At 57.3% G+C, this 17,305-nt stretch overlaps 2 protein-coding genes across 2 annotated transcripts in view; one reads left to right on the top strand and one right to left on the bottom strand.

Moving 5' to 3' along the window:
- The window catches only part of SLC38A8 (solute carrier family 38 member 8), a 49,701-nt gene extending 38,510 nt beyond the window's left edge, over positions 1 to 11,191 (top strand). Inside the window, exons 9-13 of the mRNA XM_070770378.1 lie at positions 1,474 to 1,588; positions 2,759 to 2,906; positions 3,280 to 3,488; positions 4,737 to 4,788; positions 6,244 to 11,191. Of these exons, the coding sequence (XP_070626479.1) occupies positions 1,474 to 1,588; positions 2,759 to 2,906; positions 3,280 to 3,488; positions 4,737 to 4,788; positions 6,244 to 6,337 (618 nt within the window). The 3' untranslated portion in view covers positions 6,338 to 11,191. The remainder of the gene's footprint in view (positions 1 to 1,473; positions 1,589 to 2,758; positions 2,907 to 3,279; positions 3,489 to 4,736; positions 4,789 to 6,243) is intronic.
- A 100-nt stretch (positions 11,192 to 11,291) lies between these two features.
- The window catches only part of NECAB2 (N-terminal EF-hand calcium binding protein 2), a 42,558-nt gene continuing 36,544 nt past the window's right edge, over positions 11,292 to 17,305 (bottom strand). The window contains exons 11-13 of the mRNA XM_070770379.1: positions 13,903 to 13,980; positions 13,403 to 13,494; positions 11,292 to 11,788 (exon numbers count right to left, since the gene is read on the bottom strand). Of these exons, the coding sequence (XP_070626480.1) occupies positions 11,760 to 11,788; positions 13,403 to 13,494; positions 13,903 to 13,980 (199 nt within the window). The 3' untranslated portion in view covers positions 11,292 to 11,759. The remainder of the gene's footprint in view (positions 11,789 to 13,402; positions 13,495 to 13,902; positions 13,981 to 17,305) is intronic.

The raw sequence follows: 17,305 nt of genomic DNA, 5'->3' as shown, positions 1-17,305 counted from the left end.
GCAAGCATCTTTTAATTTCATGGCTGAACTCACCATCTGCAGTGATTTTGGAGCCCCCAAAAATAAAGTCTGACACTGTTTGCTCATCTATTTCCCATGAAGTGATGGGACCAGATGCCATGATCTTCGTTTTCTGAATGTTGAGCTTTAAGCCAACTTTTTCACTCTCCTCTTTCACTTTCATCAAGAGGCTCTTTAGTTCCTCTTCACTTTCTGCCATAAGGGTGGTGTCATCTGCATATCTGAGGTTATTGATATTTCTCCTGACAATCTTGATTCCAGCTTGTGCTTCTTCCAGCCCAGTGTTTCTCACGATGTACTCTGCATATAAGTTAAATAAGCAGGGTGACAATATACAGCCTTGACGTACTCCTTGTCCTATTTGGAACCAGTCTGTTGTTCCATGTCCAGTTCTAACTGTTGCTTCCTGACCTGCATATAGGTTTCCAAGAGGCAGATCAGGTGGCCTGGTATTCCCATCTCTTTCAGAATTTTCCACAGTTTATTGTGATCCACACAGTCAAAGGTTTTGGCATAGTCAATAAAGCAGAAATAAATGTTTTTTCTGGAACTCTCGCTTTTTTGATGATCCAGCGGGTGTTGGCAATTTGATCTCTTGTTCCTCTGCCTTTTCTTTTTCTTTCCTCTGACTTTTCTAAAACCGGCTTGAACATCTCGAAGTTCACGGTTCACATATTGCTGAAGCCTGGCTTGGAGAATTTTGAGCATTACTTTACTAGCGTGTGAGATGAGTGCAATTTTGCAGTAGTTTGAACGTTCTTTTGGCATTGCCTTTCTTTGGGATTGGAATGAAAACTGATCTTTTCCAGTCGTGTACATAGGAAGTGTATAAATCATAAGTATGTGTGCTCCCACAAAACCGTCACCCCAGTGGGGACATAGAACATCATCAGCCCCCCGGAATGTTCCCTCGGGACCACCGTCCACCCACCCATACCACTGCTCTGCCCTCTGTCACCATAAACGAGGGCTGTCAACTGGGTTGACTTTGCCCCCCTCCCCCAGGGGACACCTGGCAATGTCTGCAGACACTTTTGATTGTCACACCTGAAGGGGGCGCTCCTGCCATCTCGTGGGTCAAGGCCGGGGGTCTGGTCCACGTCACACCGTGTACAGCACACCCCCCAGCATCAACAGTGATTGAGGACCCCGTCCTGGCTTGTTTGACTTGAAACTTGAACTTCACATACGTGGAAACATTCTTCTCTGGCTGCTTTCGCTCCACCTTACGGCCGCGGGGCCTCTGTGACGGGGCGTGCAGTTGTGTTTGCCCCCTTTGGGTGCCATGTAATGTTCCACACGTGAATATCCGACAGCTTACTTCTCCCTTCTGCTAGTTGGTGGGCTTCTGGGTCATTGCTCACATTCTGGATAACGAGACTCTTTAGAGGGTGCCAGGTGGCTCGACTGCAGGCTGGCCCGAGCCCCACTGACCCTGCCCCTCTCTTGCAGTGTCACGAAGCCGCCGTGTCCATCTACTGCAGCATGCGCCACCAGAGCCTCGGGCACTGGGCCCTGGTCTCCGTGCTGTCCTTGCTGGCCTGCTGCCTCGTCTACTCGCTGACAGGTAAGGCCTGCCTGGGGTGCCCAGGACCTGGGGGTGGAGCAGTAGGAGAAACTGGAATAATACACATCCTGGGCACAGCGCTAAGTGGTTGGAGCGTCTTTGGTCCCTAACGCCCCCAGGAGAATCCACGATTCATAGAGGAGGACACTCTACCCAGAGGATTGCCTCAGCTCAACCAGGGTCTCTTGACTTGATGTCTAAGCTGAGATAGAAACCCTGGTCGACTGTCTCGCCACAATCCCTCCTCCCCATCTGGAAGGATGGCAGGAGTGATGCTGTCAGAGTGTTACATCCGGTGTGGTTTACAGGACACCCTCTCAGATACAGTGGGTTTGAGCATCCACACACTGGCGTGGGAGGGTCTTCAGAGGTGGCAGGGTGTGGCTCACAGAAGGGCTGCCACACCCGAGGTCCCACAGCTCATCCAGCCCAGGGCCTGGGCTCAGGCTGACTCCTGGCTGCTTTCCTCCAGCCCGGCAGCTAGCTTTCTTTCATTGGCCTGTCAGAGCCTCTGATTCAGGAAGCCCCGAGGCGGCCATACACATGTCGGGGGCCTGGACATTTGCTGGTTGACCTCTGTCTAGCAGGGCTCTGTAGCCCCTGGGTCAGACCCCGTGATCGAGGTTGTCTTCCAGATGTTGCAGGGCCAGCAGGATTGTGGGATGGGCAAAAAGCCAAAGCTCAGAGGTGGGGTCTCAGGACAGGGCAGGTGGCTGGGAGGCAGTGCTGGATTGTGGGGGAGGGACCTGACCGCTCCTGTAATAAGCTGTGTTATTCCAGACAGTTGCTGACACTGGGCCTTGAATTTTCCCATCAGGAAAATGGGTGCATGGCCAGCTTCTTTCTCTGGGTACTGAGAGAGTGGGGGAACAGGGCACAGAAAGTATTAGTCAAAGTGCTTCCAGTCCATCCTGGAGCCTCATATGTGAACGCTGAGCTGTTTGGGAGGAAGACAAGGGACAGTCTTGGCCAACAGGTCTTGAAGTTAGAAGAACTGAGGATCCTGTGGGCTGAGGACAGAAAAGCCTGGGGAGGTTCTAGAACCTACTGTCAGCTCCGAGGGGAAACCTCAGCAGCGGCGGAGGTGGGTACTGTCAGCATGTCGGGGTTGAGATGGGGGACCGGCATTTTTCTCACCAGCTTTCCTGGGTTCCCCTGTGGCCCTCGCAGGTGTGTATGGCTTCCTGACCTTCGGGACAGACGTGTCTGCTGACATCCTGATGTCCTACCCAGGCAGCGACGGGGTTGTCATCGTCGCCCGGGTCCTCTTCGCTGTATCCATCGTGACCGCCTATCCCATCGTGCTCTTCTTGGGAAGGTGAGGCCAGCTCGGGGGCACAGGGTTCAGGGTGGGGCACACCGTCCATCAAGCACTGGCACGTGCTGGGCACCATGCCAGCCTGTGTGTCGTGGGGGTGGTCGTCACCTCCCTTTCCTGGAGGAGGAGAAGGGGAGTTGGGTGGTTTGCCCAGCGTGGCCCAGCTGGTGTCAGGACTGCAGCCTGGTGGCCAGAACCTGACCGCCCGGCGAGGCCCCACCCATCAGCTGCTCACGTGTGGGGGTCCCTGGGGACCGAGGCCCTGCTGTGGAATGGGAGCCCAGCTGGGTGTGCGGGGCAGCTGGGGGACTCTGGGGCACCCAGCGTGGGCGGGGGGGCGCTCACATGGGAGCCCGTGGTTTGTGGCCTCCAGGTCAGTGATGCAGGACTTCTGGAGGCGGGGCTGTGGCGGGGCGTGTGGGCTGCGGGCCCTGGCCGAGCCCACAGGGCCGTGGGTCCGGATGCCGCTGACCGTGCTTTGGGTCACCGCGACGCTCGCCATGGCCCTGTTCCTGCCCGACCTCAGCGAGATCATTGGCATCATCGGCGGCATCAGCTCCTTCTTCATCTTCATCTTCCCAGGTGAGGCCCTGGCTCCCCTGGCCGTGGGTCCTTCCCAGCTCCCTGCCATGGGGCGGCCACGTGGAGGTCAGGGTGCAGGGGGCGGGAGCCCGTGCAGGTGGGATGGCTCCCAGCCCTGTTTACTGAGCCAGGGCCAGGGCTCTGCACACCTTCCCTCGTTAAATACCTCAACAGCCCTTGATGGACATACGAGGTGGGGTGCTGTCATCAACCCATCCTGCAGACAGGAGGACTAAGGCCCTGAGGCCTCTCATGAGGAATAGGTGGCATGGAGCAGTTCTGAGTCAACCTCAGCCGCCCTCTCAAGGCTGCCACTCACTGTAGGGTTTTATCTTATTTAAATGTTTTCAACTACATGAAACTCGTGAGGTTCAAAGGTGCCCCTCAAACACCTTCCCCCTTCTCCCCCAAACCTGGGAGGTGAATACAGTTTCCATGACTGGTGGGTTCCTAGGAAACCTTCCCAGTGTGAGGATGATGTGAAATTCCTGTTGAATTGGCCTGGCTATTATCCGGGCCTGGGAGATGCAGGGTAGCCAAGGCTGGGCTCCCCAGGGAGGAGGAGCATACAGGGGCCGAAACCCCAGACCTGGGCGGCCCCTGGCACTGGAAGGCGGTTTCAGACAGGAGTGGGGTCCAATTCTCTCTGCCAACCCCCACCCCCACACCACCCCCAGCCCGGGTCTGGGTCAGATGGGCCCAGCCAGGCAGTATCTTAAACACCAGGATGGGCTGGACGTCTGTGTCCTGGGTGGGGCCTTTTAGCTCCAGCCATTTCTGTGCTGGAAAGGACCAGCTGGGACAGGCTTGGGAGCGGGGAGAGATTGCAGGCTCTTTAGGCCGAGCTGTCTGACTTCGAGTCCCAGCAGCACCATTAAAAAAGAGGAAAAAAAAAAAAAACCAACAGACAACACAGGCAGCTGGCGGCTGTCAGATGCATCCCGGGTGTCGGTCCCCGACCTGGCCCTGACTCGCACCGTCTCACCAGAGACGAGTGTGGCTGTCACTGTTGCTGGAGAGACCCCGGTGCTAGGGGGTGTTGAGCAAGGACCCCACAGCGGTGCCGTGGGCCACGTGCTCTGCCCTCTCACCAGGGGCAGGGGGAGTCCACGGAGCTACTGTGGGCAAAGGCTCTGCTGGCCCTCGGGTCCCTAGGGGCTGCTGGGTGTTGGCTGAGCCCTGTAGAGCTGGGGGTTGCTTTGGGTTCAATGACAAAGAGCTGCAGTGACCCCAGGCTCTCCCCCACAGGTCTGTGCCTCATTTGTGCGGTCAGCGTGGAGCCCATCGGACCCCGAGTTAAGTGAGTGTCTGCATGTGAGGGCGGCGACAAGGCATGTGTGGGGCTCGGCTCCAGGGGCGTGAGATGTAGTCAGGCCCGTGGGGTCCTGCCGAGGAGGGAACTGCTGGCCAGGCCGGGAGGGGCCCTCGTCTGCACAGTGACGGGTAGCTGAGCCGGGAGGGTCCAAGCCACTGCTCTGCTGAGTCCATGCGTCACTGCTTTCCACCACAGGCTGTGGTCTGTGGCTGGAGCTGTCTGTGGATTTGGGGTCTTCCTGGCAGCTGGAGTGCTGTAATCGAGCGTCCTTCTCCAGGGCAGGGTGGGTGCAGGCTGGTCCTGTCGCCCCACAGACCCTCTTTCCATCTGAGGTCATGGTCATGGGCTCCAGTTGGGTGTGACTTTGGGGTGCTACCACTCAGCCCTGTACAGAAAGATGCTCTCACATCACAGCAGCTGTGAATGTGGGTCCCACCCGCGGGCCTGTGCCTCTTTTTCTCCTTCTTCTGGCCACACGGAGCCCAAGCTTGGTCTTCCCACAGCGGCAGACTCGGCCGGGTTCCCTGCTGGGTTGCGAAGTGTTTTTCTGGACGACTCTAAAGCTGACTTGGGCTGAGCGCCAGCCCCAATGGCCTGCGGGGGTGGGGGGGCCCCCCTACGTGGTTTGTTCCCTATAGTGCCCCTTCAAGTGTTGCTGCTTTTGTGTGGCGCCTCGGGCCAAGTTCACGGAGCCGTTACTGATGGGCTTTCAGGGGATTTTTAATCCCAGCGCTGCCTTAGGGCCTTCTGATCCATCAGAGCTGCTCTGAGGAGCCCGCAGCCCCATCACGTTCCCTCACTCCCCCCTTCAGCCGGGTGGGTGTTCTTGGCACTGAGCTGCCACTCTGCGATGCTGTGTAACTGGAGATGGTCTTTCCATGACAACGGGCCCCGCGGCCTTTGTTAATGGGGCTAGAAATATCCCTGCCGTTTTGCGGGAATCTTATTATCGCGGCTCCCGCCTCTCTGTCTGCCCCGTCTCTCCTGGTTACGTTATGAAGCGTGGGGATGTGGCCTCAGCCACCAGTTCCAGCCACCCCTGGCCCCTCCTCCCTGGCCCCCCAGCCGCTGTTCCCATCTGTGTGACTTGGGGCTTCTCCTTCCTCACTTTCAGGAGGCTTCAACCCCACCCCCAAGGAAAAGGAGCAAAAAGGGGGTTTGAACCTAATGTCTCCCTCCCCCATTTCTCTGGTAAAGCACCGGGAGGAATGAGGTTAGGAAGTAACAGTTGGGGGTTAATTTTTTTTTTCAACTGCGGGGGTGCTTTATTTTCTGTTGTCTCAGAAACCCATCCCTACAGGTAAGGGGAGGGGAATTGGAATTGTTTCTGAATTGGTGACTCTACTGGGCTTCACGTCATGAGCGTTCGACGCGTGTCTGGCTCTTCTGTGGGAAACTCTGGAGAAGCGCGTGGTTGACGTGGGTTCGTTGACTTGGCAGGTGCTGCCTGGAGGCCTGGGGGGTGGTCTCCGTGCTGGTCGGCGCCTTCATCTTCGGGCAGAGCACGGTGGCGGCCGTCATGGAACTGCTGTGAGGGACGGCCCGCGCTCCAGCAGGACGGGGGCCCCCACGGCTGCCTGCATCTGGCTGTGAGAACCATGTGACCTCTTCATTAAGAAGCTGGAGAAACTGACTCGTCCGTCCTTCCCAGGCTGTGCCTCTGGGCTTCCACTGGGTCCCGGGGTGTCTGGTGCGGTGGTGAGAGGTGGCGTAGGCCCTGCACGTGACCACAGACCCGGGGGCTTCAGGCCAGAGCGGCCGGAGCTCTGTCTGGAGCCTGGGAGTCTGGGTGTGCGCGGGGCTATGCGCCCTCTCCCCACCTGCTGCCTCCAGCCCCCTGGTGCCCACTGGTCACCCTGGTGCTCCTGGGCGTGTCTGCACCTGCCGTCTCTGTCTCCAGCTACCTGTGTGTCCACGTGTCCTTCTTAGAGGGCCCAGGGTCCTCATTCGATATGACCTCATCTTAGTTACTTACTTGGGATGTACAAAGAGCCTCTTTCCAAGTTAGGTCACTTTCACCATTTCCTGGGGTTAGGACTGCAGCTTATGTTTCTGGGGGACAGTTCACCCCATAACTGGGGAGTAGGTGCTGGGGCCCAGGGAACCCTGCTTTGGGGTGTTGGGGTCAAAGACACGAGGTGAAGTCATGGCTCCGTGGATGAAAGCCCAGGGGGGCTGGGGGGTGCCATCTGCTGGGGAGATTTGGGGTGCCATTGGTTGGGAATGGCAGGGCACTCAAGCTGGTGCTCAGGCCAGGGCATGGGGGGCCCGAGATGTATACCCTGAGTTGGCCTCTCTCTGGTGGGTGGGACCCCAAGGAGAGCCCTCTTTCCTCCCACTGGCTGGACCAGAAGAGTGTGGAGGCCAAGTGCGCCGTCTGCTCTGTGGGTCCCTCCCAACCCCACCCCGATTCTGGGCTGAGGAGCTGCGCCTGCAGCCATGGTGCAGCAGGGTCTGTGGGCTCAGGGTGGAGGACTGGCCACTGCTGCTGCGTCGAGTCGCTATGCTCGCTCGTGCTGAGCCTGCCCAGGGCCTGGGACCCCTGGATGGACGTGGCTGGATTCCGGCCGCTCCTCCTCTGCCCCAGGACGTCCACCGGAAGCCAGTGGTGCCTGCGCCTGCAGGGGCTGACATCTGAGGACACCTCCCCCAGGTAGGCAGTGGCCGGGTCGCGCTATGTCACGTCGGGTGTGTGCGACGACGTCTTGATGGAGCTGTCACGTGGTTCGCCTGTCTCCCAGCTTGTCCCCCTGTGCTGACGTTGCTTTGGGACGTTGATTCACATGCCACATGGTCAGAGTGTGCAGTCTGGGTGTCTGTGGGTGTACAGAGTGGCTCCGTTGTCAGCAGTGCCCAACTCCCGTGCGTGTGTAGCCCCAGAGAAACCCAGGACCTGCAGCCCTGACTCCCCCTCCTCTCTCCCTCCAGTCCCCGGTGACTGTGGCTCTGTGCTCTGTCTCTATGGACTTGTCTGTTCCAGACATTCCATATGAATGCACGCACATGATACGTGGTCTTTTGTGTCCGGCTTCTTGGACTTAGCATACGTTTTCAAACGTTTTTACATGTGAGGGAACCGAGGCTTGGGAACCTCAAGGCTGCCTGTTCTGTGAGCTTCAGAGTTGGGTTGGGACTAATGAGGGGTTGAATTCCAATCGTCTGTCTTCTGAGCTGTAGCCAAGGCGGGGGAACTAGTCTACCCTGGGGTCAGGGCTGGGGCCTCTGCCCCGCCAGTGCCCTGGCTGTCCCTGAAGACTCTGACCCCGTGAGGGGACAAGGGACCCTTGTCCAGGTGCTCTGATCAACCCCACACCTCGCGTCCTCCTGAATGAGGGTCTCAGAACCGGCACATGAGCTGAGAAGTGAGATCGTGGAGCGTTTAGCACCTGGAGCTGGTGCAGATGAACAGAGAGTTACATTAACCCTGCATGCTTGGTTCCAGGGTGCTGGCTGAGAGGCTGGGCCATGAAAGGAGGGTCCTGGGTAAGAACCAAGCATGGTGGGCAAGGGGCGTGCTTAAAGGGATTCTGTGTGATAAGCAGCTTTGGAGTCAGACCACTGGTTTTGAACGCTATCTGCCATTTGCTTTCTCAAAATCCAGTAAGTTTATTATGAACCTCCCCTAAGAATCCATTTCCCCACCAGCCAGTAAACCAGAGGAGGTTTACTGTGTGTGAGGCAACGTAAGAATTAAAACATGATGCTTTATGTACAGCAGCTGGTGGGCGACCCAAGCAATGGTGGTCTCATTTCTAGAAAATCTGGGTTGAGATGAGGTGAACACAGATCCAAGGGGAAAAGGGAACGACCAGACACGTGGGCTCCCTGCAGTGCAGGAGAGGATGGCAGGGAGGGGGTGGCCTGACACTGGTGCTGGAAGGGTGGGGGGCTCCTGGAGGGGTGACGAGGATTGCCCCTGGGCACCAGCATCCCGCCTCTGACAGGCACAGATGGGGTTCCCATAGGACCGAGCCTCAGATCAGGCGTGATGGTGCAGGGCGGGGATGCAGACAGACACGAGGCTGAGGCCCGTGCTCCGGGGGCAGGTCCAAGTCCCCTCCACCAGGGAAGCAGCTGTGGGACGGAGGGCTGGAGTGCATGCTCCAGCCCAGGGTGATCCTAGCAGGGGCTGTGGGTCTGGCACGTCTGGGCTGACCCCGCCTGCCGCTTACCAGCCCTGTGACTGCAACCAGGCCCATTCCTGCTTCCAACAGCCCTCAGCCTCAGGTGGCTGACCCAGGAAACCTCCGTGAGTGTGGTTCTCAGCCCTGGTGTCCTTCCTTGGAGCTGGGGCAGCCACCCACCCGGCACCCACCCCCCCCAACCCTTCCCTTCCAACGCTGGCCCTTGGCTTTCACCCTCTTCGCTCCCCTCTGAAATGAAGCTGCGGGCAGCCGCTCCCTCCCCAGATAGCCATGAGGCTCAGCTGAGAGAGACCCACAGAGCCGGACCCGTCACAGGGTCCTGGTCCATCGATGGTGAACCCCGTGCTGGTGTGGAGAGACCCTTCTGTCTCAAGTGACTGCTGTGAACAGGGCAGTCCAGGTGACATGTTCCGCTCAGAGTGGCCTGGGCTGCAGGGGATCTGCGTGTCCTGGGCAAGGGCGCTCCCAGTGGCCCAGGTCCCCCCGCGGGACCACACGGGGACAGCCCAGCCCCGAGGGGTGGCCTGTGCCCCACCACAGTGGTGGGCGCACCACTCCCACTGCAGGCTTAGGTCCTGAACTGGACACGAGGAACACAGGTGGTGAGCGTGTTTGGGCAAGTGAGTTGACTTTGACTTTTTTTTTTTTTAAAAGAAATGAGATTCAGGTAATATAAACCATCTTGAAGCCGAGCCCCTCCACACCACTGAGTGTCCCATTCCCAAAGCCCTTCCCGCACTGTCACTCCCCCGCAACTCCTCAGCTGCTTTCCACTTCTAGGGGCTTAACTCTTCCAGACGTTCTGTGTGAATGGGGTTGTACCGATGTGGCTGCCTGTGCCTGTGAGGGCACCGTGCCGCAGCCTGGGCCAGGATGTCGTCCCTCCCGACGGCTGATCCGCAGTCTGCTGCCCTCATGGGCACAGGCAGCCACGTCGCACGGGCCGCACTCAGGAGTCCACTCACCCACTACGCACACTTGTGTGTTCCGCCTTCTGGCTCAAGTGTGAACACATGGGCACAGGACTCTGCTTCACTGTGTCGGTTCTTTGGGGCCTCGTACACCCCCGGGGTGGAGCTGTGGGGTCGTGTGGCTACTCCATGTCCAGCGGTTGGGACCTGTGTTAATCCAGGGCCGTTGCTCCCCGCCTGCCTACACTGGGTGCGAGGTGGTCAGGGGGCAGGGCGGGGCACAGGTGGTGGCCCTGGGCACTCCAGATTTGCTGCCTGCCTGTCAGGGTCTCGGGTTCTCCTCCTGCCCATCCCAGGACGCCACAGGAGGCAGCGAGGGCACCCGGCCCTGGAGGGTAGAGTGAGTGGAGGCTCTCGCACCTTTTCGGGTGGGTGGGTGTTTGCTCTCTTCGGAGCCTGCTCCTCCCCTGAGGAACCTGAGGTGGTGCCAAGTGCCTGTGGCCATAGTCAGCACAGATCTGCATGACTGGAGGGCTTGGACAGGGCGGGCCCAGGTAACGGGGGCTCCTCAGCTGCACCTCGAAGAGCCCCGACCCCTGAGGATACTGTTGCTGAAACAGCAGAGCGGCTCGGAGTGGTCCGGGTGCTGGGGAGGTGTGTGTGTGTGTGGGGGGGGTGGCTCTTACGGGGACCCCCTGCAGCAGCCTTGGTGCGAGCCAGACAGCTCCTGGTCTCCAGAGGAGGGGTCTCCTCCCCCTTCCCAGGTAAGAAAACAGAGGCTGAGGGAGGCTGGCTGCAGGGACGCAGCTGGGATTTGAGTCTGCACTTCACCCTTCTGTCAAGGCCCTGTGGTTGCACTGGTTTTGCATGAGGCGCTGGCGTCAAGCCCTGGGAGGCCATGTGAGGGGGACCCGCGGCTTCATGGCTCCCCAGCCGCCCGAGGAGGCAGAGCCCCACCCTGCAGTGGCGGCTTTAGTGACAGCACCGGTCCCAGCCGCGGCTGCAGAGACCAGACCTGGTCCTGCTATGAGGGCGCCGTGGCCCAGCTCCAGGGCCATCTGTCTCCTCCCCAGCTCCCCCGTCCTCGTGCCTGGCAATTCTGCCTCCTCCTCTAGGAAAGGGACGCAGGGCCCTCTCCTTTCTTGACCCGAGACTTCTGTGTCCTGTTGCTCTCCTGCAACTCGGCCAGGGAGACAGAGGGGAAGTCGCAGAGCGTCCAGAGTCGGCTTTGAATGAGGTCTGGGGCTTGGCCTTCTGTCTGGCCGGAGCATCAAGTTCACAATGTGCAGTGAGAGACTGTCCGGTCAGGTCTGGCCTCTAGGAACCTGGAATGTGCCCCCTGACACAAGGTGGGGTCTTGGCTCAGGTTTCATGGCTAATAAAGTGGTTTCCCTCCCCAGCTGTCACAGAAAATAGCACACACACACAGAGCTGTCCCCAGCGGGAGTTTATTTGGTGCTTGTCCCGGGCGGCTGTTTGCCCAGCAGGGCACTGCTACGTGGGGTCTACTGCCGCCTGTGGGCTCAGCCCAGGCCTAGGGTGGGCACTACAGGGTCTCGGCCCTCTACCACGTGGAGGAGTGGCAACCAGGGAGAGTGAGGGAGAGGCGGGCGGGGACTGGTCATGCGTGGCCATGTGCTGGCGGGGGAGCCGCCTCCATCACCACCGCCCTCCAGCGTCAGCAGGGCCCCGGCAGCGCAGACGCTGCTCTGCCGCCAAGGGTGGGGGAGGGGGTGCCAGGGGAGGGGTGCGCCTTCACTTTGAACAGCAGGAAGAGACACTCTTATTTGGAAGTATACTGAAAAGACAGCTAGTATACCAAAGTTTCTAGAAAAGAGTGGACATCCTTCGTCAGAGGGAGCAGGGCGGCAGACTCATCTGTGGGACCTCGGGGAGGTGGTCAGTCGCGGCCCAGGGTGCACCAAGCAGCTGGAGAGGAAGAGAGATGGGTTTCGGCGGGGGTGAGGGGGTTAGCAGCAGGCCCTGCCCCCGCTCAGGGCAGAAGGGCGGTGCCTGCAGACCCTCCTGCATCCGGCGCCCCAGGGGTGCTTGCTGGTTGTTCCCCTGGTGGCGAATCACATATCCAAGGAGCAGACTTGCCTGTCTGCCCATTTGAAAAAATAAACTTTCCAGGACGTGAACTTGTCTTTCCACTGCGGCCTAGTAAAGCCGACTTGACAGAGGAGCCCCTAATTCACTGACAGAAGAGACTGACGTCTGGTTAAAGGAGACGTGAAGGGAAAAGGATCTGTAAATAAAATTGCTCTTGGGTCTGTAATTTTGTACCTGCTGCTCCAGTAGTTCAGTATTTTCTAGAGCTAACATCTAAATCGGGCTCCATTCAAAAACTGGAGTACCATGTAGAGCCACCAGCCCAGGAGGAAGGTGTGCACCGCAGTCTGGCGGGTGGGTGACCGGCGGCCCGGTTTAGCTGATGGGTGCTTTAAAATCCGCCTGTAGCCCGACATCAAGGAAGTGAGGGGGAAACTTAATCTTGCCAGTTAGAGCATTAGATTCTTTCTTGGCCCTGGAGTTCTGTGAAACCCCTGGGGGAGGGAAGTTGATGCTGGGGAAGAAATGGGGGTTAAATTATGTAGAAGGGGGTGTTCACAGCTTCTGCCCTCTCCCAGAGCCAGGACAACTGTCTTACCTGTGCCAGGCAGGCCCTCGTTCACCAGCTGCGCCGCCCAGTCAAGGGTGGCTTTACATGAAACAGGGGCCATGGCTATTTTGCGTGTTTGACTTTCCACAGGTACAAACGTGGTTTTGGATTTTGTTAGATTTCCAAAAAACGCACACAGTGTCGGAACGTCACGTTTTATATGCCTGTTGTTCACTCACCAAGTCGTGTCAACTCTTGGCGACTCCACGGACTGCACTAGGCTTCCCTGTCCCTCACCACCTCCTGGAGTTTGGCTAAGATTTTATATGCTGGCGTTTGGCAGTTAGTATTTTATAGGAACCATAGTTCTCGGTGGCTACATATGTATGTATAATAATTATAAACTATGTAATACATGTACACATACACATCTGCATCTGACTTTTTTGTATATTAAATACTGTTTCATTTTTAGAGTTATTGTACTGAGTATCATGTGTTCTCAAATCTGTAGAAGTCCAGCATGCCACACGCTGGGCTCGGGGCCACCTCCCAGCGCCTGGTGCCCGAGGCCCCTCTGTGTTGAGCACTCACTCATGGACTACACTTCCTAGCAGCTAAGAGAACAGAGGCTTCCTGGGTGGCTCAGTGGTAAGGAACCCACCTGCTAAAGCAGGAGACTCAGGTTCAATCCCTGGGTCAAGAAGATCCCCTGGAGAAGGAGGTGGCAACCCACTCTGGTACTCCTGCCTGGGAAATCTGATGGACAGAGGAGCCTAGTGGGCTACAGTCCCTGGGGTCACAAAGTCAGACACGACTGGGCGGCAGAACACCGAGAGAACCGAGGAGTCTGTGGACGTCTGGGTCTTGGTGCCACTGCTTCTGCCAGGCCTGAGGTGTCCCCATGCCCCCATGGCTGCTCCAGACCTCCTCCCCAGTACCTGGCACGGAGATCCGGGAGAAGGCCTCAGGCTGGCTCAGCGTGTCCACCTTGACGTGCCGGAACGCCTTGCACACAGGGCTCTGTAGGTGCCTGCAACCCAGGGGAATGCCCGTGAGCTGCTGGGGGTTGGAGCGGGGTCTGAGTCTGACCCTGGGCTGAGGGCTCTGACTAGTCAGCTAAGCTCAGGGGCCAGAGCCTTCATGGGAAGGTAAAAAGGCCCGGCATGACTGCTGGGGCCCCGAGGGTAGAACAGCCTGGTTCTCGCCTCCCCGTGAGCAGACTTCAACAGAACTTTCTTTCTGGATTTTTATCCTTGGGCAGCAGTTTCTGAACAGGAGCACCCTTGGCCTCAGCTCGCAGGGCTGGCGAGGGACCTGGATTCAGAGCCCAGATGGAGGGGTGCAGTACCAGCCTCCGGAGTGGTGGATGCCGCTGGGACCCCAACTCCTCACCCACCCCCGTGGGCTGGAAGCCAGAGCGCATGTGTGCCAGGCCTACCGCTTCCACTCCTCCTCCGTTTCCCAGAACTCATAGACCACGAAGGTGACGCCGTCCGCCAGCCTCACGGCAGCGATGCTGCAAGAGAAAAGGCCGGAATCAGTGGCCACACCTCCCAGGGTGGGGAGAGGGCCCCACAGGCCCATCCCCACCGTCCTGCCCACAAACGAGCCCAGACCGGGTGCCCAGAGCCAGGAAACAGGTTCCCAAAAGCTGTGGTCCAGGACAGGGTCCTCTTGGAACACGCTTCCTTTCTGATCAGAACCCCAGGACCACCCCCTGGTCTGACAGCTGCATGTACAGCTCTGCTGTCTGGAGCGAGGCCTGGCCCATGCAGTGCCTAGCACATGGCTGTTGAATGAATTCTAATGAAATGCCGTTTTTTAAAAGGCCTTTTTATTCATTAAAAAAAACCCCTACCTGTTTTTTTTTTTTCCCCATCTGTAACATCCATCTTTATTAGAAACATTTTTTAATACATGACAAATAGAGGCTCTCTATAGATTAAAAAACAAACCTAACAACTTAAAGTGAAAAGTAGTATCAATTGAAAAAAGATCTTGAAAACATACCAGTTTAGAGAATAACTTTTCTTCTATCTAGTAAACCATTCTGTGATAAAAATCTGATATAATTTCTACTATGTTAATAAAAGTTACATGAGGCACTATAATTATCTCCAAGGTGAGATGAAGTTATGATTTAAAAAAAATCTGACAGCAAAGTTATTAAGTCATTATTCATAACATCAATATTTTTATACAAATACTGGGTAAAGTATTTTTGTACAACTGGGAAAATAAACCACATTTTCTATTTCTTTTCTAGACATGTTTTGCATGAAGGCAAAATATTTAAATCTTTTTTCTTTGCCATGAAAATTCAGAAAAGGCTTTTCAAATAACTACATTAGCCATATTTTCATAGCTGTATTCTAATTTTAAGTGGGTTAAATAACTGATCAAGAGAAGAATATGGTCAAAAAGGTACCCAGGGAATCATCGAGGAAAAAAAAAAAACTTTTTTTCCTGGAACATAAACTTAAGTTTAGAAAAGTTTCCTCCATGATGTGGGATTGTTAGGGGATAAATTTCATAAGGCTGAATCAAACCCCCTTCTCACGATTTCAAGTTCTATATGATCTTAGGGACCAAAATAACATGTTGTGAAAAACAATATGGCAAGTTATGTGGAGTACAAACTTAAGATTCTCTAAATGATAAAGGTTACCCATAGGGGAAGCTATCAGACTTACTTCAAAACAGCTAAACCTTCTTTTATCCAGGTGTATATATAAGCAACATTCCATACCATTAAACACTCGCTCCTTTTTGAAATATTTTGGCTTCTAGCACACCAGTCTCCTAACTTCTAGCTTAAAAACCTACCTTTAAAAATAAAAGCATCTTCCACGCTGTCCTCTGTAATCCTTGTCTCATTTAATCCTTAGAAACAGGCTTGGCCGGAGTCCCAGGCCACTCCGGCCTTCCCCGTCTGAGACGCAGGACACTCACCTTGTTCCAAATAGACAGACAGACCCAGGCTGGGGGCTAGAGCAGCGGCGGGGGCAGCAGGGGGTAGCCTCTAAGAATGTGGCTGACCAGGGCAGGGTAGGGGAAGAGAGGGAGGCCCGGCCTCCGAGATCACAGCACCGCCCCCTCTGGGCAGCCCTCCCTGCTCCTCTTCCCCACATGCTCAGCAGCACAGAGCCCCCAGCATCCTCAGAGAGGGGACGCCCATCGCTTGCGGCGTCTGCTGTATAATCACAGCAGCTCCAGGTTGTGCCACTCAGGATGCAAACAGGGCTGCTAATCGCATCATTACTTCATTACCTCCAGCCTGAGGTTACCCGCCAGCTGTGGCTCTTGTCTCGATAATGGGATGGGCTCGGGCCTACATGCCACCCGGTCATTAGGGGGACCCTGGCCCCGCCCCAGGTGGCCTCGCTCCTTACAGCCTGCCCTGCTGTGGACAGAGGTCACCAAGGGATGGGCTTCATCTCCATTTGGTAATTGCAGGGCAGAGAAAAGCAATTAGTGCTTGTGTTTGCTTGGCTGACACACTGGTTTCAGGGGCACGGGGTGAGGCCTCTGGCTGGGAGGACACAGCAGGCAGGCTTGGGGAGCACGGAGGACACAGTCATTCAACAAACAGGATGCCCTACTGTGTGCCGTCTCCAGCCTGCCTGCCCAGCCGTGGGCCTTCTCCTTCCACGCTTTCTCCCGTGACGAGCACACGGCTCTGGTGGCCCTGGGTGACACCTGGACGCCCACCACCCCCAGGGTCCCCCAACTTGTATGCCGGCACCTTGAATGTAATGGCATCTAGAGTGCGATGTAGCCCAAAGGCCTGTGTGAGCCCCCGCCCACTCACCTGATACTCTGTGACGTCTCCAGCTCAGCCCGCATCCCTACCCCCCACCCCACCCCACCCCCTCACCCCAGCGAATTTCTGAAGCCAAAGAATCTCAGACTCCACCTGGCCTTCTCTTTCTACAGCCCGCCTCCCACCCTGGCCCTGGGCTGGTCCGGTCAGCCCCACTCCGAAGCAGATCCCAGCTCTGCCCACATTGTGCCAAGGGCTAGTCCCCTCCCTCTCCCTAGCTGCCCAGCTGCACATCCGTCCAGCCGCCACGCGTCCATATACAAGGGAGGAGGCAGGACTGGGCCCCACTCTGGCCTTAGCATCTCCCCTGTGGTACCTGATACCTGGAACAAGCAGGGCCTGCCTATCTGCCCCCCAGCCCCCATCTCACCCACCACCCCTGGGTCACCCCGTGGAGCCGCACTCTGTCGTGTGTTCCTAGACACGCTCCCCTCGCTGCCACTCCGGGTCTGGGTGGATGGGGCATCATTATTCAGGCCTCAACACCCAGCAGCCCCTTCCTGAAGACCCCCACCCCGTTCCTGGCCTCCGCAGCACCCGCCACCAACTGGAATCATCTGCCCTCCTCCCGCCACCGGGAATTAGCACTCAGCAGCAGCAGCAGCCGCCTGAGTCACGCTGCACCCCCAGGCCTGGCCCCCGCCCCCCACTTCACCAGGAAGCAGGTGGAGGCACATGTGCTCGGGAGGGAGAGAAATCAGCTGGTGGGGAGCGTAGAATGGAGACGGGGAACAGGCGTGGAGCCCACAGCTACTGTCTGCCAGTGGGCTACCGCCGGGAGAGGAGGGAGCCCACAGCTACTGTCTGCCAGTGGGCCACTGCCGGGAGAGGAGGGAGCCCAGCGGCTTGTGCCAACAGCCCTTGGGGACACCCCCAGCTGGACGCAGGCCTTGGCAGCAGGGACCACGGCATGGGGCCCTGAGAAGCAGCCACGACAGCAAGCAGGGCAGTTAACACAGCAGGCACTGGGGCCAGGCCCCGCCCGACGCCACCCATGGTGCATCGCTCCACTGAGGCC

The sequence above is a fragment of the Bos indicus genome, chromosome 18 (genome assembly GCF_029378745.1).
Source record: "Bos indicus isolate NIAB-ARS_2022 breed Sahiwal x Tharparkar chromosome 18, NIAB-ARS_B.indTharparkar_mat_pri_1.0, whole genome shotgun sequence".
In the NCBI taxonomy this organism is placed as follows: Eukaryota; Metazoa; Chordata; class Mammalia; order Artiodactyla; family Bovidae; genus Bos; species Bos indicus.
This window is presented reverse-complemented; position numbering and strand designations above follow the sequence as displayed.